The 25985-nt window shown below is 48.9% G+C and overlaps 1 protein-coding gene across 1 annotated transcript in view; it reads left to right on the forward strand.

Moving 5' to 3' along the window:
• The window catches only part of MAP3K1 (mitogen-activated protein kinase kinase kinase 1), a 38628-nt gene extending 13901 nt beyond the window's left edge, over positions 1–24727 (forward strand). Inside the window, 29 exon segments of the mRNA XM_040420918.1 lie at positions 435–632; positions 733–933; positions 2125–2241; positions 5298–5446; positions 6190–6311; positions 9927–10008; positions 10095–10104; positions 10106–10168; positions 10170–10289; positions 10944–11153; positions 11155–11196; positions 11198–11227; positions 11320–11362; positions 11365–11443; positions 11534–11576; positions 11578–11621; positions 12207–12340; positions 12343–12397; positions 12697–13006; positions 13008–13337; positions 13339–13404; positions 13406–13975; positions 19735–19887; positions 20855–21017; positions 21095–21226; positions 21336–21478; positions 21560–21691; positions 21854–21899; positions 21902–24727. Of these exon segments, the coding sequence (XP_040276852.1) occupies positions 435–632; positions 733–933; positions 2125–2241; positions 5298–5446; positions 6190–6311; positions 9927–10008; positions 10095–10104; positions 10106–10168; positions 10170–10289; positions 10944–11153; positions 11155–11196; positions 11198–11227; positions 11320–11362; positions 11365–11443; positions 11534–11576; positions 11578–11621; positions 12207–12340; positions 12343–12397; positions 12697–13006; positions 13008–13337; positions 13339–13404; positions 13406–13975; positions 19735–19887; positions 20855–21017; positions 21095–21226; positions 21336–21478; positions 21560–21691; positions 21854–21899; positions 21902–22002 (3888 nt within the window). The 3' untranslated portion in view covers positions 22003–24727.
• Positions 24728–25985: the final 1258 nt, after the last annotated feature.

The raw sequence follows: 25985 nt of genomic DNA on the forward strand, positions 1-25985 counted from the left end.
CCGGTGGTCTGCAGCGGTGCTTAGGTCTGTGCTAGAAAGTGATCACCCCCATCATTCAGACACTTGGGTTGCTAATTCACGTCAAGAGATTAACCCCTTATATGTGTGGCACAGGGTGAGGTGAGAGTTGCAGACAACTCTGATCCCAGCCGTTTAACCCCTCAGGTGCCACGGATAGACATAAGCCTTACACTGCCCTAACACCAGCGTATTGTACTGGCAGTCCTGGGATTCTTTCTGCGTCTCATGGCTGATTGCCCCGGAGTCCCCCAGTCCTCGATCGTGTCTTTTAGGGTGACATGCGGTGACCTAGATGAAGGAGCAGACCACCATGATCATGTCTCCCGACCCTGGCTGTAGAGAAGGAGCACATTGTCATGCGGTCCGTAGTCGTTTTAGTCTGTGTTTAATTTTTTTTTCTCTTTGTGATGCAGATCGTGAAACCAATTCCAGTGAAAGCAGACGGCTCGGACGCCATCAGATCGGACTCCTCTGTGGAAGGAACGGTGAACGGGGCCGTGCACACGGCAAAGGGACGGCGCAGTCCGTCTCCCAGCAGCAGCTCTTCCAGTTCTTCCAAGTCCAAGCCAGAGTCTCCAGGATTGCGGAGGAGAGGAGTGTCTCCGGTCCCGGTAAGTCTCTCCAGACATTGCGTCTGCCATCTACATCCGCAGCTACGTCCAGCGCCATTTTACACGGCTGCATTCACTCCTCTTCTTATTCCCCCCCCAGTTTCAGAGCGGCCGCGTCACGCCACCCAGGAGGGCTCCTTCTCCTGATGGGTTCTCGCCCTACAGTCCCGAGGAAACCAGTCGCCGCGTCAACAAAGTAATGCGAGCTCGGCTGTATCTTCTCCAGCAGATAGGACCCAACTCGTTTCTAATCGGAGGCGACAGCCCGGATAACAAGTACCGCGTCTTCATCGGGCCTCAGGTTTGTAAAATCATTGGTGCCGGATCCGGGGATTCGTGTACAGGTCCCCATCAGCTTTAGGGCCCATGCACACGAACGTATATTTCAATTATTTTTTTTTTGTTTGTTCATGTCTATTCTGTTTTGCGTTCGTATGTGGAACCATTCATTACAATGGGGCTGCAAAAAAACGGAAATGACTCCATGTGCATTTCGTTTCCGCAAAAAAATAGAACATGTCCTATTTTTATCCGTTTTGCGGACAAGGATAAGGCATTGTTACAATGGATCCGGCAAAAAAAAACAAAAAACTGATGCAATACGGATGTCACATGGACATCATCCGTATTTTTTGCGGACCGCAAAATACATATAGTCATGTGCATGAGCCCTTATACTAAGCAGACAGTGTATTTCTACAAGACCGAGTAATGGTGGACTGATAGACGGGGTAGGCGGACTGCTTTTAGACTAATACCGCCACATGGCTGAGATACCCAGCGTCCCCCCCCCATCCTGCGGAGGTGCATTAGCAAGCACTCAAAACCGGCGCTCTTTTGGCTGTCTGACAGCGGCTTAGTCTCGCCCTTGTCTTGGAAATCTGTTTGCAGAGACGAAGAACGCGAACGCCATTCCTTGCTGCGTTCTGCCAAGCCGTTGCACAATGCAGGCCGACGAGACGCCCGAGAGGGGCGGTGCCCTGCAGGGGGCATCTCGTTTTTCTCCCTTGGGAAAGTCGTCGGTTTCAGGCTTCCTTTTCTGAAACAATATTGCGCTACATGGCGTCGTGGGAAGGCGAATGTGTGTAAACAGAGCGATGGCCCCGCAGGGCCGCTGCAGGTAGACGCTCCTGATTACTCACCTCGAACAAGGACCTGGGGCTGTCTGCTGCCAAATCCTCCTCCGTTAATTCTTGTATGACAAGTCAGGTCGTGTTCAGCAGAGCGCCGGCGTTTTACGGGCCTCCAGCTCTAGCAGATTCATATGGTGTTAAGCAGCGTTCTCTCCACAGCGGAGTCTTCCTCGTAATGGGTGGCGAGTGATCCATTACAACATGGACGACCTGGGACCATTGCAGTGCTGCGCTCAGGGGTTACTGACTGGCAGAGCAGTGCACTAAGCAGAATAGCAGAGCTGTGGTAGTAGGTCTTGCAGCGCTGCTCCCGCTTGTGCTTTCGGATGCCGTCTAATTGGCGCTTTGCTCTCTTGCAGACCTGCAGCTGCGGCAGAGGCACCTTCTGCATCCACCTCCTCTTCGTCATGCTACGCGTCTTTCAGCTGGAGCCTTCGGATACGATGCTGTGGAGGAAAACCTTGAAGAATTTTGAAGTATGCAGATTGTCCGCTCCTTGTATTATAGCGGCGATTATTGGGCCCCCTCTTCCAGGGCTCTGTAGGAAGGGAACCTCCATGTGTGGACTGTAGGAGGATACATAAACCAAAGCATATAGCGGCGGTGACCTGGGTGTATCTGCAGAGCCCGTGTGCCGCCATAGGCTGCGCTGTATTTCTAAGATACTCTTCCATAGATATGGGGTTGGATGGAACATGGCACAGTTATTATAGAAATGTAGGCATATTACCGTGGTATTCCTGTTCTGATCGGTGGGGGACACCCTCTGTGTTGCCCAATGACCCCTGAAATAACGGGACACAGTGTTTCTCTGCCCAGACCACAAAGGGCCACAAGACGTGGTAGCCTATCCTTGTGATCACGTCCTGAAGGGCAAGGGTGCCCAACCTGTGGCCCTCCAGCTGTTGCAAAACTACAACTCCCAGCATGCCAGGACAGCCTACTGCAGGGCATGATGGGAGATGTAGTTTTGCAACAAGCGGAGGGCCGCAGTTTGAGCATGCCTGCTGTAGGGCAAAGCCCCCTTTAAAGGCTTACCTTTTTTTTTTTTTTTTTAATCGTCCCAGTTGAAAAAAGAATCGTTTTGTGTCTACAGCTCCTGTGCAGACCTGTGTGTCTCCATGGTAACCGCAAACACATAGGAGGGAATGTCTGAAGTCAGTTTTGCACGAGTCTGTGTCGGAGAACTTTATGCCTCATTCATCAAATGTCACAGGTTGTCTGATAAATGTGTCTGACTAGGAAGTGAATACAAGGCACTTACTAATGTATTGTGATTCTCCATATTGCCTCCTTTGCTGGCTGGATTTGTTTTTCCATCCCATTTATACACTGCTCGTTTCCATGGTTACCACCACCCTGCACTCCAGCAGCGGTGGTCGTGCTTGCACCGGTCTACGTCCACTCCCGCGGTCCTGGCCACCAGAGAGGCCGAAGCATTTTCCTATAGTGTGCAAGCACGACCACCGCTGCCGGATAACAGGGTGGTCATTACCGTCAAAGCAAGCAATATGGAGAATCGCATATACATTAGTCAGTGCCATTTGTATTCACTCTCTCCACATGATAAATGCCATTTGCTGAAGTGAGAGGACCCCTTTAAACACTTTTGTCTAGAAAAGTTACTCCAGTTTTCCTACCCCAGCCTCCAGATTGTGATTTTATTTTATTTTTTTCCCCCAACTTTAAAAAAAAAAGTCTGGAGTGCATGGTCATGGTGTAAAAACGCAAAAAGTCGCCTAATTTTTCGGGAACTAGTGCAAAAAGACGCAAAAGCCTTTATTTTGAAACCAGAATTGTGGAGTGAAGGAATGATAAATCGGGGCCATTCCGTGTAGTGTCATCCTGCAGGCCACATTTACACGACCAACCATTTGTGCATCCGTTTTCTGTCCGTCTGTCCATTTTTATGGCCGTTTTGCACCCATTGTTAATGACCAGTATATATTATCTCCCCCCCCCCCCAAATAGTGCCCTAGTATAAATAATGCCCTCCTTTGTGTCCCCTGTTATAATGCCTCCCAGTAGCTAATATAGCCCCCAGTTGTCCCCCCTTACATGTATAGTAGCCCCCAGTTGTGCCCCCTTACATGTATAATAGCCCCCAGTTGTGCCCCCATATATAATGCCTTCCCCGCTAGTGCCAACAGAAAAATAATAGAATCCTCATCTCTTCCACTTGACGGTTTGTGGACACTTCGCTCCTCGCTTTTCACTGTGACATCACAGCGTTGTGATGTCACAACACGTGATGATGTCACAACACTGGGAACGTCAAGTCCTGCTGCAATCGGTGAATAGCGAGGGTTTGATGAACGAGTGTCTACGTGGTGCTCTAGGTTAAGGGACCTTTGATGTCATCGACATGTGACCAGTAACATCCACTTTTTACTGGTCCCATGCCGATGACCTCATCAGAGGTCCTTTATCCTTCTACATAAAGAAGAGTCCTGCTGCAGGAGGAGTTCCCTGCAGTTCTTACAGGTACATGCCTCCTGCTATATACCTGTATTAATTATGAGGCACGTGGTCTTATTACATTAGTGCCTCCATGTGCCTCAGGAACATCCTATAACTCATGGGTTTAATGATGGTGTCACTTGCTATTAATATGAGGCACATTAACACCCTGTGCCTCAAAGTAAGGGTGCATTCACACGACCGTATGTATTTTGCGGTTCGCAAAACGCAGGTCCGCAAAAAATATGTATGGCGTCCATGCTGCTCCTTTATTTTTGCAGACCCATTGCAACAATGTCCGTGAAACTTACAAGAATAGGACACGTTCTATCTTTTTTGCGGGGCCTCTGAACGGACATACGGATGCGGACGGCACACAGTGCGCTGTCCTCGTTTTTTTGCAGCCCCATTGAAATGAATGGGTTCGCCTCTGATCCACCCAAAAAATCCAGATTGGATAAGACCAAAAATAGTTGTGTGAATGGGGCTTATTAGCGAGAGCCACTCCGTCATGTACCTCATATAATAGGCAACATGGGGTTAATGATGGTGTCACTTACTATTAACGTGAGGCACACGGAGGTCCGAATTAATAACGCCATATGCTTCACGCTAACAGAAACCCCTTCAGCCACCTCCTCACATAATGGGCAGCGTGGAGTTAATGTGAAGTACATCTATCACGCGGCCGTTTTTTCGCCGTTGTGTGAATCTCGTACTTGGCTGGAAGTACAAGACCGATAAGGGGAGAGCTTGACCGCAGGATCCGACTACACGGGGCTTCTTTGTTGTCTGTTACCATGGAGACACATAGGTAGCTGTAGGACACTTTCAGTTAACCTTTGTTGCAAAGTAATGAAAATTAAAATAGTTGTCCTCGAAGGCAGACAAAGCCGCGTCTTGGTTCTCCAGCTCTGCTACATCCTCTGCTCTCTTCCACCCCGGCTGCATTCTTTATTTTTATTTCTTTTCCGGCACATCTTCTCCTCGCTGCGGGCTCTGTCCATCTGCGCGCAGTTTTTAGCCTTTTTATTTTTGTTGTTTTTCTTCACGTATATTTCTTTTTCGTTAGGTTGAAAGTTTGTTCCAGAAATATCACAGTAGACGTAGCTCAAGGATCAAAGCTCCATCTCGTAACACCATCCAGAAGTTTGTATCACGCATGTCAAACTCTCATACATCATCCTCATCCCCCACCTCCACATCTAGCTCAGATACCAGGTTTGTACCGCTGCTGCGCCATCCTCTGCCTATGATCGATTAGTTATGTCTGACCACACAGTTATAAAGATTGTCATCCTCGTAAATTCTGCCTAAAAGGGGGCGTCCATTTTGGTGGGTTTTTTTTCTCCTCAAATCAATTTTCTCCTCCTTTTTTGACTTTTCGAAAGCAACTGCATACATCAGTGAAGATCAGTCATCTCCCAGAAGTCACAAGTCTTAGGTGTCGGCCATTTTTGTTTGCAGGTTTATGTGGAGGAGGAGAGTCCCTTGTAGAAAATCCAATTACCACAAGATTGGGGCATCCACATCTCTTCAGTCCATTAGTGTCTCTGCATTTCAAAATAACTTTTCAGAGTATACAGTCCCTGTGCAGACCGATGCATCTCCATGGTAACAGACTACAAGCAAACCCTGAGTAGTCACGATTTGCACTCAGCCCCTGGCAGCAAAGATCTGGTGAGCAAGAAGCAGGAGACAGAGGAAGGGGCGGTCTCAGACTACATAAGGGCTTGCTTGTAGTCTGTTACCATGGAGACACATAGGTCTGCCTAAAGACAGACCCAAAATAAGATTGTACAGAGAGTCCCCACTGCAAATAGAAGGAAAAGTGTTAAAGCGTTTTCCCAGGAATGTGAGAACCCCTCCCTTTAACGGGGAGGGGAGGTCACCCTGATTTTTGTGCTCTGCCGCCGGTTCGACCCTTCTCGTTGCTCAAAGTCCGTTGTCTATTTCCTTGGCAGCATAAAAGATGAAGATGAACAGATGTGTCCGATCTGCTTGCTGGGCATGCTGGACGAGGAGAGCCTGACTGTATGTGAAGAAGGCTGCAGAAACAAGCTGCACCACCACTGCATGTCCATCTGTACGTCACCCGCTCCTGTGCATGACACTACAAGACACATACACCAGTCCGCACCAAGGGCACCCCCCGGTGGCAGGAAAGGGAGTGGCACTGTGTGTTTATTGGTTTCAGCACCTGCTTCACCATGAGAACATTTGCTTAATGGCCACTAGACCCTAAAGGAGTTGTCTCATATCGCCGTTACTAAGATGAGACGCAGGCCCGACCACCAGCCGCCCCGAAAAACAGCAGAGTGCGCCGGCGCTGACTGTGTCAGTAGCTTCCATTGTGGTGCATTAGAGCTACGGAAACAGCGAGCGCTGGAGCACTCTGCTCTTTTTTGCATGGCTGGTGGTCAGGACTGTGTCTCACCTCGACCTAGTAACTTCTAGATGAGACAACCCCATGGAAAGTAATCATCGGTTAACGTTTTTAGGTCCAGAAATCTGCGCAGATTAATTTCTTGTATCTTTATTGCAGTGAGGGCTCACTTTTTCAGATGCAGAGCTCCAAAATTCTGCTACCTGCAGACACCACTAGAAGGAGCTCAGGAGATTGCTGCATACAGATATACACAGCCACCACTAGAGGGAGCTCAGGAGATTACTGCATACAGATATATACAACCCCTATTAGAGGAGCTCAGAGATTACTGCATACAGATATATACAGCCACCACTAGAGGGAGCTCAGGAGATTACTGCATACAGATATATACAGCCACCACTAGAGGGAGCTCAGGAGATTACTGATACCTTTAGCACCACTAGAGGGAGCTCAGGTGATTACTGCATACAGATATATACAGCTAACCACTAGAGGGGGAAGAGGGCTCAGGAGATTACTGCATACAGATATATACAGCCACCACTAGGGGAGCTCAGGAGATTACTGCATACAGATATACAGCCACCACTAGAGGGAGCTCAGGAGATTACTGCATACAGATATATACAGCCACCACTAGGGAGCTCAGGAGATTACTACATACAGATATATACAGCCACCACTAGAGGGAGCTCAGGAGATTTATACAGATATATACAGCCACCACTAGAGGGAGCTCAGGAGTTACTGCATACAGATATATACAGCCACCACTAGAGGGAGCTCAGGAGATTACTGCATACAGATATATACAGCCACCACTAGAGGGAGCTCAGGAGATTACTGCATACAGATATATACAGCCACCACTAGAGGGAGCTCAGGAGATTACTGCATACAGATATATACAGCCACCACTAGAGGGAGCTCAGGAGATTACTGCATACAGATATATACAGCCACCACTAGAGGAGCTCAGGAGATTACTGCATACAGATATATACAGCCACCACTAGAGGGAGCTCAGGAGATTACTGCATACAGATATATACAGCCACCACTAGAGGGAGCTCAGGAGATTACTGCATACAGATATACAGCCATCACTAGAGGGAGCTCAGGAGATTACTGCATACAGATATATACAGCCACCACTAGAGGGAGCTCAGGAGATTACTGCATACAGATATATACAGCCACACTAGAGGGAGCTCAGGAGATTACTGCATACAGATATATACAGCCACCACTAGAGGGAGCTCAGGAGATTACTGCATACAGATATATACAGCCACACTAGAGGGAGCTCAGGAGATTACTGCATACAGATATATACAGCACCACTAGAGGGGACAGGAGATTACTGCATACAGATATATACAGCCACACTAGAGGGAGCTCAGGAGATTACTGCATACAGATATATACAGCCACCACTAGAGGGAGCTCAGGAGATTACTACATACAGATATATACAGCCACACTAGAGGGAGCTCAGGAGATTACTGCATACAGATATATACAGATACAGCCAGCACTACAGGGAGCTCAGGAGATTACTGCATACAGATATATACAGCCACCACTAGAGGGAGCTCAGGAGATTACTGTATACAATTATATATAGCCACCACTAGAGGGAGCTCAGGAGATTACTGCATACAGATATATACAGCACCACTAGAGGGAGCTCAGGAGATTACTGCATACAGATATATACAGCCACCACTAGAGGGAGCTCAGGAGATTACTGCATACAGATATATACAGCCATCACTAGAGGGAGCTCAGGAGATTACTGCATACAGGTATATACAGCCACCACTAGAGGGAGCTCAGGAGATTACTGCATACAGATATATACAGCCATCACTAGAGGGAGCTCAGGAGATTACTGCATACAGATATATACAGCCACCACTAGAGGGAGCTCAGGAGATTACTGCATACAGATATATACAGCCACCACTAGAGGGAGCTCAGGAGATTACTGCATACCGATATATACAGCCATCACTAGAGGGAGCTCAGGAGATTACTACATACAGATATATACAGCCAGCACTAGAGGGAGCTCAGGAGATTACTGCATACAGATATATACAGCCACTACGAGAGGGAGCTCAGGAGATTACTGCATACAGATATACACAGCCACCACTAGAGAGAGCTCAGGAGATTACTGCATACAGATATATACAGCCAGCACTAGAGGGAGCTCAGGAGATTACTGCATACACATATATACAGCCACCATTAGGAGATTCCTGATTATTATGTATACATCTAGTCCAATAATACATTATACAGTGAGCTCCCCCTAGAGACAGCTGCAAGTAGGTAAATCTGGCAGTGCAGAGGATTTGGAGCTCTGTATCAGAAACGTTCTGACTGCTATAAAGCTATAATAGTATCGGACCTGTTATTTCACAGTGGACCATTCCATTTAAAGAGGACCTCTCCCCTCTCCTGATGTGTCTGTTTTAATAGCTTCATGCATTCCCCATGTAATAACGATTCTTGAGCGTCTATTCCTATGTCTCTATGTTGTGCCATTCCTTTATTATTTCTATTAGAAGTAACCAGTTGGGGTTTGTACCTTCACAGCCTGAAGATGGCAGCACTGATTAGATAGTGAGTCTGTGCAGGTACGCTGGTCACCTCCCCTCTGTACCCTTACTGCAGACTGCTAACAATCCATTCATCATTTCTAGCAGGAATAATAAAGGACTGGCAACAACATAGAGCCTTAAGTATAGATGCTCAGAATTGTTATTACATAGGGATGCATGAACCGATTAAAACTGGCATGTCCGTAGCGGGGAGAGGTCCTCTTTAAGGTCATGTTGTCTCCATTAATGACACGGATATATATGGAGTGTTCCCACGATTGATTAAGATCTTCAGCTCTAATCATTGCCTGTCGGCCCTTGTTCACATCAGCAGTATTGTATAGATCATTGATCCATGAATGCTTCATGTATATCCTCCATACGAGTAACATGGGCAGAAGTGGGCATGAAGAGTCACCCGGGTGTGTGGGGCGCAGAACATAGGAATTCAATCAGCCGATCAGAAAATGTATATAAACTGTGGAGACAGCGCCATCTGGGTGGACATGTTATCGCACAATCTGATGAAATTGTAGTCTGAGAGTCTGTTCGGGAGAAATGTGTTGGAGGCAATCGGTGCAGTTGCATAATGTCAGATGGGCTGGCATCTAAAAAGCTTAACGGTCTTGTCCAGCATTGTAAATGCTTAGGTCGCTGCTTTGCGCTTTCTTCTATGCCGTTCTCGCCTCTGCTTTAGGGGCTGAGGAATGCCGGAGGAACCGGGAACCGCTCATCTGCCCCTCTGGCCGCTCAAAATGGAGATCTCAAGACTTCCACAGGTCTGTCGTCACTTCGTGTCCTGGACCGGCCGCATCAGACTGGGATATCGGCATCGTGGGTGATGGTTGTGCTTTTCTGTTTGCAGTCATGACTTGCCCGGGCCCTGTGGATTCTCCTCCCACCCTCCGCGCCGCCCAAGAGCAGACGCCCCTCCAGCAGCCGCAGACAGCCCACAGCTGGATCCCAAAGAAGGTCCCAGGATCCGAACCTTAACCTGACTCATTATGGGGTCCAGCAGATCCCTTCCTCTTACAAAAGCATGGCCGAGCCATGGATTCAGGTATCCTGATCCTCCCTCCAGAGCTCTGCCTTAAAGGGGTCGTGCCAAGTTTATAAGTTATCTCCTGTCCACAGGATAGCTGATTGATGGGGGTTTCAGACTTCTAGGGCCCCCACCGATACTGGGAGTGGACCTTGTTTCCCTGTTCTGATGGAGCAGCAGGTCGAGCATGCACCACGTTAGTCCATTCATTCACTAAGGGAGCAGCAGCGATGGCGAAGCTCTTGACTCTGCCATCTCCAGCGCTGTCATAGAGAATGAATGGATCGGCAGAGTGCATGCTTGACCTACTGCTCAATCAGAACGTGGGGCGGGAACCATTCGATTCGGTTTGGACCCCCTCCCCCGTAATCAACTAGTTATACACTCACTTTTCTGTGGATTAACTGGGGACCGCCACTTTAGAGGGAAAATACACCTCGCACCCCCCCAATAAAATAAGCAATGTTGCATACAGCTTCCATGCAGAGCTGTGCGTCTCCATGGTAACGGCCTCAAACAGTCTTGTGTTTCTTGCTTCCATCTACCCCTTACCTACTACGTCTGTGTTGGTAAGATGTGGTAGAGAGTATGACTACAGGATTTGTTTGTAGTCTGTTACCATGGTAACACAGACACGTAATTGTTAGTTTGTTTATTTATTTTTTTCTTTAGGTTTTTGGGATGGAGCTGGTCGGGTGTTTGTTCTCCCGAAACTGGAATATCCGAGAAATGCGCTGAGGCGCCTGTCACATTGACGTCAGCGGGGCCCTGCTGTTGGCTAATGGTGAAAGCACTGGAACGTCCGGCACTGGCGGCTCCTCTGGCGGAACGGCACCCCACGCTGCCAGCGGCTCATCTCAGTCCAGTATCTCAGTGGACGTGTGTGGAGGCGTGCTGCAGCGTGCTGTCCATGGTGTGCGGAGACCCCCGTCTACAAAGTCTACGTCGCTGCTTTAGTACGTTTCTCTCTCCCCCCCCGACTCTTTCTTGTCTGTGTTTTTTACTTTTACATCGTGCACCTCCCTAACCGGGACTTTACCGTCTGTATAAACCCTGGCGGGCCATGTTGGTGTACACCCCCCTGCCACACGACGGCCGGAGCGCAAAAAGCTGCAGCGACTTCTCAACCCTGTGGTGGAGACCATTCTGGTCAAGTGCGCGGACGCCAACAGGTGACGTAGAGCAAGCGGCTCTAGCATGGCTGTCGGGGAGCGATGGCGGGCGTCACAAATTTACAACCCCTTCTTGTTGTCTCCCATCAGCCGTACAAGTCAGCTGTCCGTGTCCACGCTGCTGGAACTATGGCAAAGGACAGGCGGGGGAGCTGGCGGTGGGACGAGAGATCCTCAAAATCTGGTGAGTGACGCCTCTCTGCTCAGAAATGTGACTCCCATGCATTTTAACACGTGGCGGATAGACGAAACCCTGTTGGTTTTTCACGTGTTAATGTCCCGAGGTGCAGGGCCTGTTCCCTGCTTGCTGACGGTTTCCATGTCATGACAAATTTTTGCTGTTCAAGTCACAAAAAAGTAGGTGATGATCAGGGGTGCACCTAGCCTTTCTGCTGCCTGAGGCGAAAATTGAAACGGTGCCCCCCCGCCCTACTGTTAAAGGCATACTGACTATAGAGAGATGAGCACTTCCACAATGGAGGCGCTCGTTTCCCAAGGCCCTGTCACCGCCCCCACTTGTCTCCAGTTTTCACCGCCTGAGGCAGTTGCCTCAACCTGGCCTCATTGCGGGTGATGATCCCCAAAAACAATAGGGGTCATTTTCCTTTTTAAGTGCAGTAATGAAATATTCAGGTCTGAAGGTGCGTTGTATGCAGCGCCCCCCCCCCCCCCCTTCCCCCAACGACAATTTGGGTGCCTTTTTTATAGTTTACGGACATTTTCCTAGCACACGTATGATCTGAGCTGTAATTCGCTGTCTCTTATTAGGTTCCATCGGCATCGGGGGTGTGGAGTACGTCCTAAACTGTATCCTGGCCACCCAGCCGGAGTTGAACTGGCAAGCACTACTGGGCCGCCTATGTCTCATCGACCGGCTGCTGCTGGAATTTCCTGCTGAATTTACCCCCACATAATCAGTGGAGACGTTGTACAGGCCGACGCCACAGTCGAGAGGTATGGGGGGGTGGTCATATGCAAAATGAACTGGTTTATTCCAGAGGTAGCAGCAGCAATCGGACCCAGATGCCGCTCTGCCACATTGGATCGCATGGTTGGCAGGGGCCCCCCCGGTTGGGATTTTACGTTGGGGTCTGGTAGCTCCCATCATCCCGGTCTTGCTCTGGATGAATCACGTCATGCTATTGCCAAGACTATACACTTGCACAGGTAGTGGGTAGATGTGCAGATTTCTGGGTGGGAAACCCTAGTTTTGACCCCCCCTTTGTATTCCTGATGAGTTCTTTCTCTTCCAGGTACAGGAACCTGCTGTCCTTGCTGAATTTCGCATTGCAGTCCATTGACAATTCGCACTCAATGGTCGGAAAGCTGTCGCGCCGGGTGTTCCTGAGCGCTGCCCGGATGGTGGCGCCAGTCCCCCATGTGTACGTCAAGCTGCTGGACATGTTAAGCGCCACGAGCTCCACCCATTACAGCCGCATGCGGAGGCGGTTAATGGCCATCGCTGAAGAAATGGACATTGTGGAGGTCATTCAGCAGGGCCTGGCGGACTCGCAAGCTTTCGAGAATCGCAGGGAAGCTTTCGTGCAGGCCGCCTGCCCCGGCAAACTCCCCTGTAACCTCCCAAAGTAATTCCCCGGAACATACTATGCAGCTATCAGGGAAGGTCGGGAAGGACCTAGGCGTCTCCAAAGCAGCTTCCGGCCCAGTGGACTTGAACGAGGCGCTAGAAGCGATTTCCTTTGGACTTCCGGTGTCCACGGCACCACCCCAACAACCAAAGCCTGCCATCCAGACAAAACCCAGACCGCTCAGTCAGTGCTTGAACTCTCCTTCCTCCTCTCAGCCCCATTCCTTATTCCAGACCTTGCCTTCCCCTTCTTCCATCCCGTCTGGGACAGCTGGCCCTGTCTCCGACGTCGCCAAGGCCCAAACCTCAAGCTTTTGCCCCCTGTAAACTTTCCTCCGCTTCCCCTCAGACTCTGAGGAAATTTTCTCTTCAGATACAGAAGAACCACTCAGGGGGGGAAAGAACACGAAAAACTCTCCCCCGTCTTCACCCAAGCGAGACCTTTACCATCTCACCAGATACACAGGCCAAAACCCTCCCGGCCCACGCCCGAGGACACGGGCAAAGCGGGAGAATCTCCGAAAGGCAATATGACTCTGGAACTAAATGTTTCCCACTGTGACAATAGTGGTGGTAGTAGTACCAATGCTGTTATACCTAGTGACGACACTGTGTTCACCCCCGTGGAGGAGAAGAGCCGCCTGGATGCTAACACCGAGCTCAACTCCAGCATGGAAGACTTATTGGAAGCGTCCATGCCGGCCTGTGACGGCACAGTCACCTTCAAGTCTGAGGTCGCGGTGCTGTCGCCTGAACGGGCCGAGGTCGATAACACCTACAAGGAGGATGTCAGCCATAATCAGAAGTGCAAAGAGAAAATGGAGGCCGAGGAGGAGGAGGCACTGGCCATTGTGCTGGCCATGTCCGCTTCTCAGGATGCTCTGCCAGTCGTGCCCCAGCTGCAGGTGGAGAACGGGGAGGACATCATCATCATCCAGCAGGATGTAAGTTCACTCCTTCTGGCGGCAGTGGGTCCACAAGTTAAGTCACCCCCTCCCTTTTATGGCCCAAAGCCTGTGAGCTCAGACCTCCACATGACGCCAATGTGGTGACCTTTTTAACTAGTGGAGGTCGGACCTCACAGACCATCACCAGTGGTATCTTCAGGGTCTGATGTGTGTGCTGACATTACATTGGGAGGGGGACGTTTGGCTCTGAGGTTAAATCTGTTGGTGTGGGCTTCAAATGTAAAGCTCCGTGTACCATAGAGCAGGGGTGCACAACCGGGGGGGTCCGCAAAGCCAAGGGTTCCTGCCCCCGTCCTGCAGGACAGAAACATAGCTGATCGTGTTGCTGCCTGGAGCGCCGCCTAGTGCTGGATTACAGGAGCTGGTCGGGTCCCCGGCTGTCGGTGACAGAATCAGGGATTCTGCCTTCTCAGATGGGTGAGCGCTATGTAGTTTAAACCCGATGATCACGTGATCGCCGGGTGTCTCGGGGGCAGGGGAGCGCAGAGCTGCAGGTCAGTAGAACTCATCGGCTCTGCCCACAGGAGGCTGGTTTCCTCTGTAATTGGGGCCTCTTTGGATGCTTCAGTTACTGTGCAAAAAAAAAAAAAAAAAAAGTCTCATTGTCTCCCAAAGGCCTTTTAGGGACAAGTTATGTGGCAAAAATATAAAGGTAAAACACAATAACAAAAAACAAAATAAAAAATATAATAAAATGCAAAAGAATATAAAAAATAATAAGGGCTACTTTCACACTAGCATTTTAGTTTTCCGGTATTGAGATCCGTCATAGGGGCTCAATACCGGAAAAAAAACGCTTCAGTTTTGTCCCTATTCATTGTCAATGGGGACAAAACTGAACTGAACGGAGTCACCAGAATGCATTCTGTTCAGTTTAGTTGCGTTCCCATACCAGAGAGCAAACCGCAACATGTTGTATTTTGTTTTCCGTCCTGGGATGCGGAGCAAGACTGATCCGGCACGACCCACAATGCAAGTCAATAGGGACGGATCCGTTTTTTCTGACACAATAGAAAACTGATCCGTCCCCCATTGACTTTCAATGGAGTTCATGACGGATCCGTCTTTTAAGGACAATACAACCGGATCCGTTCATAGCGGATGCAGACGGTTGTATTATCAGTAACGGAAGCGTTTTTGCTGAACCCTGCCGGATCCAGCAAAAACGCTGGTGTGAAAGTAGCCTAAAAAAAAGGTCTGTGTCTCCCAGAGGTCTCTTAAAGACCTCTTTGGGGACATATTATGTGGCAAAAATATATTTTAAAAATTAAAAGAAAATTATGAAAAAAATAAATAAAAAGCATACAAGAAAAAGAAAAAAGTGCAAAATAAGTGTTCACTCTCCCTCAACGGTCTTTTTGTGACCCCTTGGGGGACAAATTATGTGGCAAAAATGTATTAAAAAAGTAATAAAGTAATTATAACAAAAAATAAAATAATAACATAAAAGTAAAATGGAAAAAGTTCAAAATAAAAAAAATCCTGTCCGTGTCCTCCAAAGGTCTTTGTATCTAGCAGAAATATGTACACTCCGCGCACAAATCCTGAATATGTGCATTTACCTTCATGCAGCTTATTCTGGGAAGAGGTGTCAACAGCCCCTCGTTGGTCCCGGGCCTCCGTAGCTACAATTAAGAAGGGCATTTTTGCTGCGGCCAGACTGGTTATCCCCGTCATCGGAAATCAGCAATGATCCCCCTATCGTGGAGTCAGTGGAGGAATTGCACAGTATTAGGGCCTCATGCACATGGACGTTTTTTTTGCGGTCCGCAAAACGGATTTCTGTTGATCCGTGATCCGTGACTGTTTTTCGTCCGTGGGTCTTCCTTGATTTTTGGAGGATCCACGGACATGAAAAAAAAATCGTTTTGGTGTCCGCCTGGCCGTGCGGAGCCAAACGCATTCGTCCTGACTTACAATGCCGTTGACACAATATGGTGCAATTGCAAACGGATCCGTCCCCCATTAACTTCAATGTAAAGTCAGGAGTCACCATTATACCATCAGATCTGAGTTTTCTCCAATCCGATGGTATATTTGAACTTGAAGCGTCCCTGTCACCATGGGAACGCCTTTATGTTAGAATATACCATCGGATTTGAGTTAGATCGTGAAACTCAGATCCGACAGTATATTGTAACACAGAGGCGTTCCAATGGTGATGGGGACGCTTCAGGTTAGAATATACTGAGAACTGTGTACATGACTGCCCCCTGCTGCCTGGCACTCCGGGGGACTCCGATCGGAACTCTCCGCTGCCACCAATGATGGAAGGGAGGGGGGGGGGGCGGCCGCACTGGCCACCAATGTGTTAAATACAAGGGAGGGGGGGCCGGCCGCACTGGCCACCAATGTGTTAAATACAGGGGAGGAGGGGGGGGGGGGGGTCTGCCCCCTGCTGCCTGGCAGCACCTGCCAGGCAGCAGGGGGCAGTCATGTACACAGTTCTCAGTATATTCTAACCTGAAGCGTCCCCATCACCATGGGAACGCCTCTGTGTTACAATATACTGTCGGATCTGAGTTTTCACGAAGTGGAAAATCAGATCTAAAAAGCTTTTATGCAGACGGATCAGCGGATCCGTCTGTATGAAAGTAGCCTATGGACAAGGATGACGGACGCGGATGGCAATCTTGTGTGCATCCGTGTTTTTTCACGGACCTATTGACTTGAATAGGTCCGTGAACTGTTGTCCGTCAAAAAAATAGGACGAGTCTTATATTTTCGACCGACAGGAAACACGGATGCGGCTGCAAAACTGCATTTTCCGATTTTTTTTTTTTCTCCACTGACCCATTGAAAGTCAATGGGTCCGCGAAGGAAAACGGAACAACGGCCGCGGATGCACACAACGGTCGTGTGCATGAGGCCTTATGCGGATGGAGGCGATCATAGCAGAAACTGACGACCGTTTAGAGGAATATGACGCCATATGGCAACCCTGGAAGACTTTTGTATAGTCCACCGCATTTATGGACTTGATCCTCTCGGTAATCCCTTAGAGGCCGGGCAACCAGAGATGGCCGATATTGCAGGTTTATATGGCCGGCATCACCCTCCTTCTCCCATGTATTTCCGTTTCCCCTTTTTTCCGATTCCTTTTGCCTACCCCCCCTTTTTTTTATAATTATTATTTATAGTTTTATTATCTTTGTTTCTTATGTTTTTAACTTCATTGTGGGTATGAGTTTTATCGACGGCCGTCGGGTATTGAATGGAAGAGACAGACGTCCGCTGGAGGTCTATGAACGGGGGCGTCGGATATAGCGACCATAGCGGTTTCAGGATCAGAGACAAAGTAGCAGACGTCCTGTGATATGTCCTACATATTATCATATAATGTCATTTGCTTTAACCGTGCCCAAAGTAGATGGAATGTTTATATTGTACGATTCAATAAAAAGTTCCAACATAAAAAAAAGGTAAAAAAATAATAATAATAAAATACATAAAAGAAAAAACACCCACACCAACCAAAACCAAAAACTATACATATTATATAACAAAACTACTGACACAAAATAGGGAGCTGATAATAATAATTTATTTTGGTGTCAGTTAACATATTTTAAAAAATTGCATTTTGTAAAGGTTTTGTACAGTTTCCCCCCCCCCCCCCGCCCCAAATAAAACAAAAATATGTATTCTCAAGCCCTATTCTAGTAGTCCAACAAATAAAAAAAGTTGCAACTGTTTGAACCACCATGTGCGCTAAATCACAAAAAGTGTCTGGTTGTGGTCAGTGAGCGCGCTCCCCGCTAGTGAGGGAAAGGGCTTACTGGTTATTACGTGGCGCCTGTAACTGGGGGGCCGGAGGCGCCGTCCACTGCAGTGAAGGAAGGCGCTGATTTATGAATAGGAGGCAGGAAGGAAGTTTTTCTGGTAAGAATTATTTTTATTCTCCTCGCCCGCCCCGCCCCCGCCGTCTCCATCTTCCGGCCCCTGCGCTGTTTACATCTGGCTGGCTGTGGACACGGTCACATGCTCTGCTCCAGCCAATGACTGGCTTCAGAGGTGAAACGCTGCGTGTGGCCACATCACTGCTGAAGCCAGTCATTGGCTGGAGAGGAACATGTGACCGTGTCCACAGCCGGCCAGATGTAAACATAGCAGAGCGGCGGGCAGCAGGTCTATGAATCTTCGGTTTTAGGGGCCAAGCTGCAGGAACTTTTACTGGCAAATCCCTTTTAAGCCTTATTACACTGGACGATATTCGGGACAATTACTGGGAACGAGTCTCCATAGATGCGCTCGTTCCTGGTATCTGGCGGAGCAAGATAAGTCACCCGTAGGTGCCGCACTGACGCCGACTAGAGGAAAGTGCAGTGGGTGTTTTTGTTTTTGTTTTTTGGCACCCACTGGGTCTATATGCTGAATGCGGACACAGCCATAGAGATTAAAGGGGTATTCCCACCACAGTAAGGATCCGTAAATGAGAATACCTCTTTAACCCCTTCCTGACATGGCAATTTTTAATTTTTCCCTAAAAAAATTCCGTTCACACAGCCGTATGAGGGCTTGTTTTTTGAGGGACGAGTTGTATTTTCTAATGCCACCATTTAATATTACATACAGTGTAGTGGGAAGCTGGAAAAAAAAAAACAAACTCCAAATGGGGCGGAAACCCCCCCCCCCCCCCCCATAGTTTTATGGGTTTCATTTTCACAGCGTTCCTTATGCGGTAAAACTGACCTGTGCCCTTCATACTCTGGGTCGCATCATTACAGCGATGCCACATTTATGGGAGGTGAAGTGACGAATAAACTGCAAATTGGCCATTTAAAAAAAAATGTTTTTCCTGTTTACGGCCTTCACCTTACAGGATAAATACATTTATATTTTAATAGTGTGGTCATTTTGAGATGCGGCAATTCCTATGATGTTTATTTTTATTATGAGGGAAGGGAGTGATTAGAATTTTTTTTTGTTTATTTTTTAAACTTTTTTATTTTTTTACTTTTTTCTTTAAGCCCCCTAGAGGGCTTTAATATGCAGTTTTCAGATTACTCATACCTTACATTGCAATGAATGATGAATTCGCTGTGTTCTCATGGAGCCCTGCCACCTGCTGGCCATTATAAGAACTACAGCTGTAATAGTATGGGTTTCTTCAGAGACCCAGGCTATAGAAAACAATGAATGGCTCCCCTGATCACCGCACGCAGGAGGTGTTCGGGCCCTGGGAGCGCAATCTCTTGGGGAAGCCTCCTCAGATGCGGTGAACTCGCCTGAGGGGTTAAATGTCTGCGATCGGTGTTATCGCCAATCGCAGACGTCCGTCCTGGGTGTCTGCTGTGTAAAACAGCAGAAACTTTGCCCCATATAGGCCCGACATCCACCATCCATGTACAGCAGCTGTCAGGAAGGGGTTAATACAGCGTTCCCTACCTGCAGAAGGAAACCTGTGACAACCAATATGGCTACTTCTGCCGCGCTCACAGGGGTTGTCATTCAGGTTTCCTACCTCCCTTAGACGTGGGTATAACTAGGCCAAAAGCTGGCCGACAGCATATGGGAGCTGTGATGGTGGCCATGTTGTCCCTCACATTGCAGCCCCAAAAATAAGCTGGTGTGCCTAATCCATCTGGTGCCCGGAGGGCCACATTGTCTTACAGCGCCGTCCATTACACAGCCTTTGTTTTTACCATCCAGTAGTACTACTACTCCCAGCAGATCTGACAGAATTGTCAATTTGAATGTGATCAGAGTCTTACGTTGTGACGTTCTCCTGACAGACTCCAGAGACGCTGCCCGGGCTTACCAAAGCAAAGAACCACTATCGGGAAGAGGTGGAGTGGCTGAAGGGCCAGCAGATCGGACTGGGGGCGTTCTCCTCCTGCTACCAGGCTCAGGATGTGGGGACGGGCACCCTAATGGCTGTAAAACAGGTGAGAGACTGTGCCCGTACATAGCGGGTTGTATTCTGGGGTCAGAGCTGTGCCTGTACATAGTGGGTTGTGTTATGGGGTAGGGTACAGCGCTGTGCCCAGCAGGGTTATACCTATACGTAAAGGGGCATGTTCCTAGGGTATCGTACAATGCTGTGCTTGGCAGATGTGTGCCTGTACACAGAGGGTCGTACTCTGGGGCCGGGTATAGCGGTGTGCCCGCACATAGAAGGTTGTGTTCTGGGGTCCGGTACAGCGCTGTGCCCGCACATAGAGGGTTGTGTTCTGTGGTCCGGTACAGCGTTGTGCCCGCACATAGAGGGTTGTGTTCTGGGGTCCGTTACAGCGCTGTGCCCGTACATAGAGGGTTGTGTTCTGGGGTCCGTTACAGCGCTGTGCCCGTACATAGAGGGTTGTGTTCTGGGGTCCGTTACAGCGCTTTGTCTGTATATAGAGGGTTATGTTCTGGGGTCCGGTACAGCGCTGTGCCCGTACATAGAGGGTTGTGTTCTGGGGTCCGGTACAGCGCTGTGCCCGTACATAGAGGGTTGTGTTCTGGGGTCCGGTACAGCGCTGTGCCCGTACATAGAGGGTTGTGTTCCGGGGTCCGGTACAGCGCTGTGCCCGTACATAGAGGGTTGTGTTCCGGGGTCCGGTACAGCGCTGTGCCCGTACATAGAGGGTTGTGTTCTCGGGTCCGGTACAGCGCTTTGTCCGTATAGAGAGGGTTGTGTTCCGGGGTCCGGTACAGCGCTGTGCCCGTACATAGAGGGTTGTGTGTCGGGGTCCGGTACAGCGCTGTGCCCGTACATAGAGGGTTGTGTTCTGGGGTCCGGTACAGCGCTGTGCCCGGTCAGGGGTATGGACATGTTTACATGGTCTGATAGGAGCACACTAGCCTACTAGTATGGTATATTGAAAACATGGCGGCTTCACCTTGTAATCTGTTTCGTCTGCCGCCCGCCAGGTAACCTACGTCAGGAATACGTCCACCGAGCAGGGAGAAGTGGTGGAGGCGCTGCGCGAGGAGATCCGCATGATGAACCACCTCTCTCACCCCAATATCATACGGATGATGGGGGCCACCTGTGAGAAGAACAACTACAACCTCTTTGTGGAGTGGATGGCAGGTAACGGCGGTCAGCGCCCCTTCCACCAGGATGTAAGGATCTGGGGGCGTTCCCTTCATCCTCTGTTCATTTTTCAGGTGGTTCTGTCGCTCATCTGCTGAGTAAATATGGCGCCTTCAAGGAATCTGTGGTCATCAACTACACGGAGCAGCTTCTGCGGGGCCTGGCGTATCTGCACGAGAATCAGATCATCCACAGAGACATTAAAGGTGAAGTGCAGGGATGATGGGGGATGTAGTCACCGATCGCAGCCATGCGCTGTATTAATACAGTGCACGACCTTCTGTATTAATCTACCCTCTGCTTTGCCTTCCACAGGTGCCAACCTACTGATCGACAGCACTGGACAGCGGCTGCGCATCGCTGATTTTGGAGCAGCCGCCAGACTGGCCTCGAAGGGCACTGGCGCTGGCGAATTTCAGGGGCAGCTGCTCGGGACGATTGCATTCATGGCACCAGAGGTATGGTAGAGACGTCGGTGCGCTGCGGTCAGGACGCGAGATCGGCGCCACGCGTTTCACAATGTCGCTGTTTTTCCCCAGGTGCTGAGGGGGCAGCAGTACGGGCGGAGCTGTGACGTCTGGAGCGTCGGCTGCAGCATCATAGAGATGTCCTGCGCCAAACCTCCTTGGAACGCGGAGAAGCACTCCAACCACCTCGCCCTCATCTTCAAGGTAGGACATTCTGCTTTGGAACAGGTGTAGATGCAGTATAAAGCATGGTGGAGGGGTGGAGCATTTTCAGGCCACAGCTGAGCTGGAGTGCCAGAAGACCAGATTCCGCTTCTGCTTGTTGACCTCCCCTGGTGACCTTTTTTGTGCGTTTTCACCTTACAGATCGCGAGTGCGACAACCGCCCCCATCATCCCGGCTCATCTCTCGCCCGTTTACGGGATGTGACCCTCCGCTGCCTGGAACTTCAACCTCAGGACCGACCCCCATCCCGAGAGCTACTGAAACACCCGGTCTTCAGGACCAAGTGGTAGAAAAGCCGAGAGACGGACGTCTTAAACATGCTACTGATAGCGGGGGAGGGGCTCCCGATATACTGCCCCGCCCCCTGCCACAGACAATACCCATGTGTTGTGTAGCCGCTCCGTGCCTCCGGAGCTGCAGCCCCCGCGTTTAGGGGTTCACCTGTCGCTTCAGAGTCGAGGTTTTCTTCTCTTCTTTCCCCTCCTCTATTTATTTTCTGAAAATTGCAAAAAAAACAAAAAAAAAATTATAAGATCAATGGCGCGTTAGATGGGCGTGACCGCGGTGCAGGGGCGACCCCCGCGAGACGCGGCCATAGCGAGAATGCAATGTGTAAATACACTGTACAACACCCGACAACCTGCTCACTCCCTCCTTTCATGTTTGATACGTTTTTATATTATAAGGTAATTGTCATTTCATGTGTTTGTTGGGACAGAAATTTTTTTATTTTTTTTATTTTTCTGTTGCAAATTAATTTCCCTGTCGGAAGAGTAACCTGGAAACGATAAAGCTGAATTGGGTCGTACGGAACCTCAGGTTCTTATCGTGGCGCTCCACTTGTGGCCTGATAAGCAAACTGGTATCCCCCATGCTTTACCCTGCAGCTCACCCTATTGACATTGGCTCCGCCCCATTTGACGAAGCCAGCACGGCGATCGTGCGATCGCCACCGCTCCGGCTTCTCTAGCCGCTGTGATCAGCTCGAACCCCCAGGGATCGAAACTGTGCTATTACACGGCGGCCATCGCTCATACTGGCCCCGCCCCTGACCTGACCTCCATGTACCCTAACGGGGTATTGGTGATCTCGACGATCGTCGTGATTAATTGGTCTTCCCAGAGACCAGCACGGCCTGGAATAGGTCTCCTGACGCAGGCTGCTTCTCTGCCCCTTCCCCATGCTTTACCCTGCAGCTCATCTCATTCAGATTGGCTACTGCGTTTTAAGGACTTCCTTGCTGCCTGACCAGTGTTTGATTACATGGCGCCACATGTACAGGACCGGTTACAGAAGGATCTGTCTGGGAGACGATGGGGGTGGTGGTTCTGTGTGACGCTCGGCTTAGTTTCCAGGTTGCTCCGCTGACAGGGAACCTTTAGTGCGCATCTTATTCCTTGCATCTTGGTTAGGACGGGGTTAACTTCATATCCTTGTGTCCGCTGATTCTAGCAATATGGACGACGGATCCATCTCGAACCAAATCAAAATGTTTGTGACTTGACTACGATCTGTTTTTTTTTTTTTTTTATTAATTTTTATTTTTTTCTGTTTTTAATAATTGGCCAGCTTGCTGCTGGTTTCCTTCTGTGATACACGAGGATCATAATCCAATGACTGGTATTAGCCAGGGTTAGAAAGACGACTTCTTATGAATACAGCGCCGCCCCTGTCCGCAGGTTGTGTGCGGTATTGCAGTTTTGTTCACATGAATGGAGCTGAGCTGCAATACCAGACATGACCTGTGGGGGGGGGGCGCTACTTTATGGGAACCGTTTTTTCTTCACACATTGCAAAAGGTGCCAGACGTTACCTGCTGCAGCTTGTCTCCCTCTCCCCCGGCCGCGCGTGTTTCTGCGGGGGGTGTTGTCACCTCTAAAGCGGCAGGGATGAGCAACCATCGGCACCCCAGGTGTTGTGAAACTACAACTCCCAGCATGCTCCTTCCACTTGTGTGGGAGTTTAGAGAACAGCTGATGGGAGATGTAGTTTCACAACAGCTGGAGGTGCCGGTTGGCGGTTGCGGACCCCTGAGATAGAGGAATGTACACAGCGCTCCCACCGTGCGGCGTCCCGTGTACTGCCGTTGGAAACCAGCGGGGGGGCGTTGGCGCTCATCGTTCTGATCAATTCAATGACTTTTTTTTTTATTTTTTTTTTTTTAACTCCTTGGAAGCCAGGTGAGGTTGTTGCACAATGAAAAAGAATCCAGTTATTCCGTAACTCAGGATCCGCTCGCGATAAGCTACTGTACGTCCCAGCTGCCTCCGCCGAGGGCGCGCTGAGACGGCGTCAATGTGAATTTCACGACATCGGACATTCCTTTTTCGTGCGACAGACAAGCAAATTCCAAAGAGTTAAAGTGACTGTTCCTCACTGTGAAGTCTCGTAGCTCTGCCGCTCGTACTTGACTCTCTCTGTATATATATTTGTATGTATTGCACTCTTTCCAATGTACTGGAAGGCTGACGGATGTGTCGCCGCTGCCCCTCCCCCTCCCCGCACAATGGCTCAATCAGTATTACCCTGTAGATCTCTGCTCCTCACGCTCTCTGTCTCCCCTCCTCCACTGGTGTAATCAAAGCTGGACTGAGAATGGCGCCTGAGCGCGTCTTCACGTTACCTGGTACTCCTGTACATAACGCCGCCTGCTTCCTGTGATTTCGGTCTCTACTACCTCAGGTTCCTATAGATTTTTCTTCTACCAAAGTTTTTTTTTTTTTTTTTTTTTTTTTTTTTACTATTTTTTTCACGAGGAGATGATATTTGCTGTATGATTCCTAAGACTTCCAGGGCTCAAGGGCTAAAAAAAACAAAAAACTTTCTCTTAGCACCTTAACTGTGCAAGCAAAAAAAATAAAAATTTTAAAAAAAAGTTGCCGAAATCTCGGGGTGAAGAATAAATTGGCTTCGATGTATCCAATTTTATTTTAAAATATATCGAAATATTTTAATTATTAAAGGTGTTTTTTTTTTCAACCCGTGATGTGATTTTATAGCATTTATTTGTATGGATTTCTGGTGTTGTTTTTTTTTTTTTTGTTTTTTGTTTTTGGTCTTTAGAGTAAATAAAAGTTTTGAAGAAACTGCTGCTTGATTTTCTACACGGATGATTATTGGCATGTGCGGGATTAACCCTTCCACTGCCAGGGGTGTTCACGACCGATACGTGGTGGAGATGCCGCCCCGCTCTTTACTTTTATCAGTGCCTTCATGCAACTTGTAACATTTTGTAAAAATTGCATTTTGTGGGCGACAAGTCTGATGCTGGCAGATATGGTCACATCCGACTGGTCAATGTCCTGATGAGGCGCGGGAGATGGATTCTGTTCCGATCCTGTTTGTTACAGTGTATCAGCGCTTACAAAGTTTGTTCCACATTGGATCGGGTCCCTATGCTTGGTGCACAGGCCGGAAATCCTCCGATACTTTCACATCTGCGTTTTCCCTTCCGGTTTTGAGATCTATCAGAGGAAAACGCTTCGGTTTTGTCCCCATTCATTGACGAAATGGAACAGCGTGCGGCGGAATACATTCCGTTCTGGTTTGTTGCATTCCGTTCTGGTTTGCCAGCGTTTTTTTTTTTTTTGTGTGCGCATGGGAAACTGAACGTGTCGGATCTGGCTACCAACTGTAAGGCCTCATGCACACGACCGTTGTGTGTTTTGCAGTCCGCAAATTGCAGATCCGTGAAACACAGATGGCGTCCGTGTGCGTTCCACAATTTGCGGAACGGCACGGACAGCCATTGATATAACTGCCTATTCTTGTCCGGGAAACGGACAAGAATAGGACAGGTTATATATATTTTTTGCGGACCACAGAACGGAGCAACGGATGCGGACAGCACAGTGAAGGGGTCCGCACCCGAGCCGCAAAAAACTGCGGCTCTGATGCAGACCAAAACAGTCGTGTGCATGAGGCCTAAGTCAATGGTGCCTGATACGTTTTTTTTGTGACGTGAAAAAAGCGGATCCAGCGCCCATTGACTTACAGTGGTTTTATCGCTGGATCTGGTTTCTTCATTTTTGATACAATACAACCGGATCCGTTCTGAATGGATGCGTTTTGCTGTGGTTTTGAGATCCCATGCCAGATCTCAAAACTGGACAGCAATGAAAGTAGCCGCAGACATAAACCTGGGTCTCCACTAAGACTAGTTTTCAAAAATATATAAGTACTGTGCAAAAGTTTAAGGCAGGTGGGGAAATGTTTATCAATTTGAAATGCAAAGTTCTTTCCTTCAGTATCGATCTTGTAGTGCACGGCCCAC

The sequence above is a fragment of the Bufo bufo genome, chromosome 2 (assembly GCF_905171765.1).
Source record: "Bufo bufo chromosome 2, aBufBuf1.1, whole genome shotgun sequence".
NCBI lineage: Eukaryota > Metazoa > Chordata > Amphibia > Anura > Bufonidae > Bufo > Bufo bufo.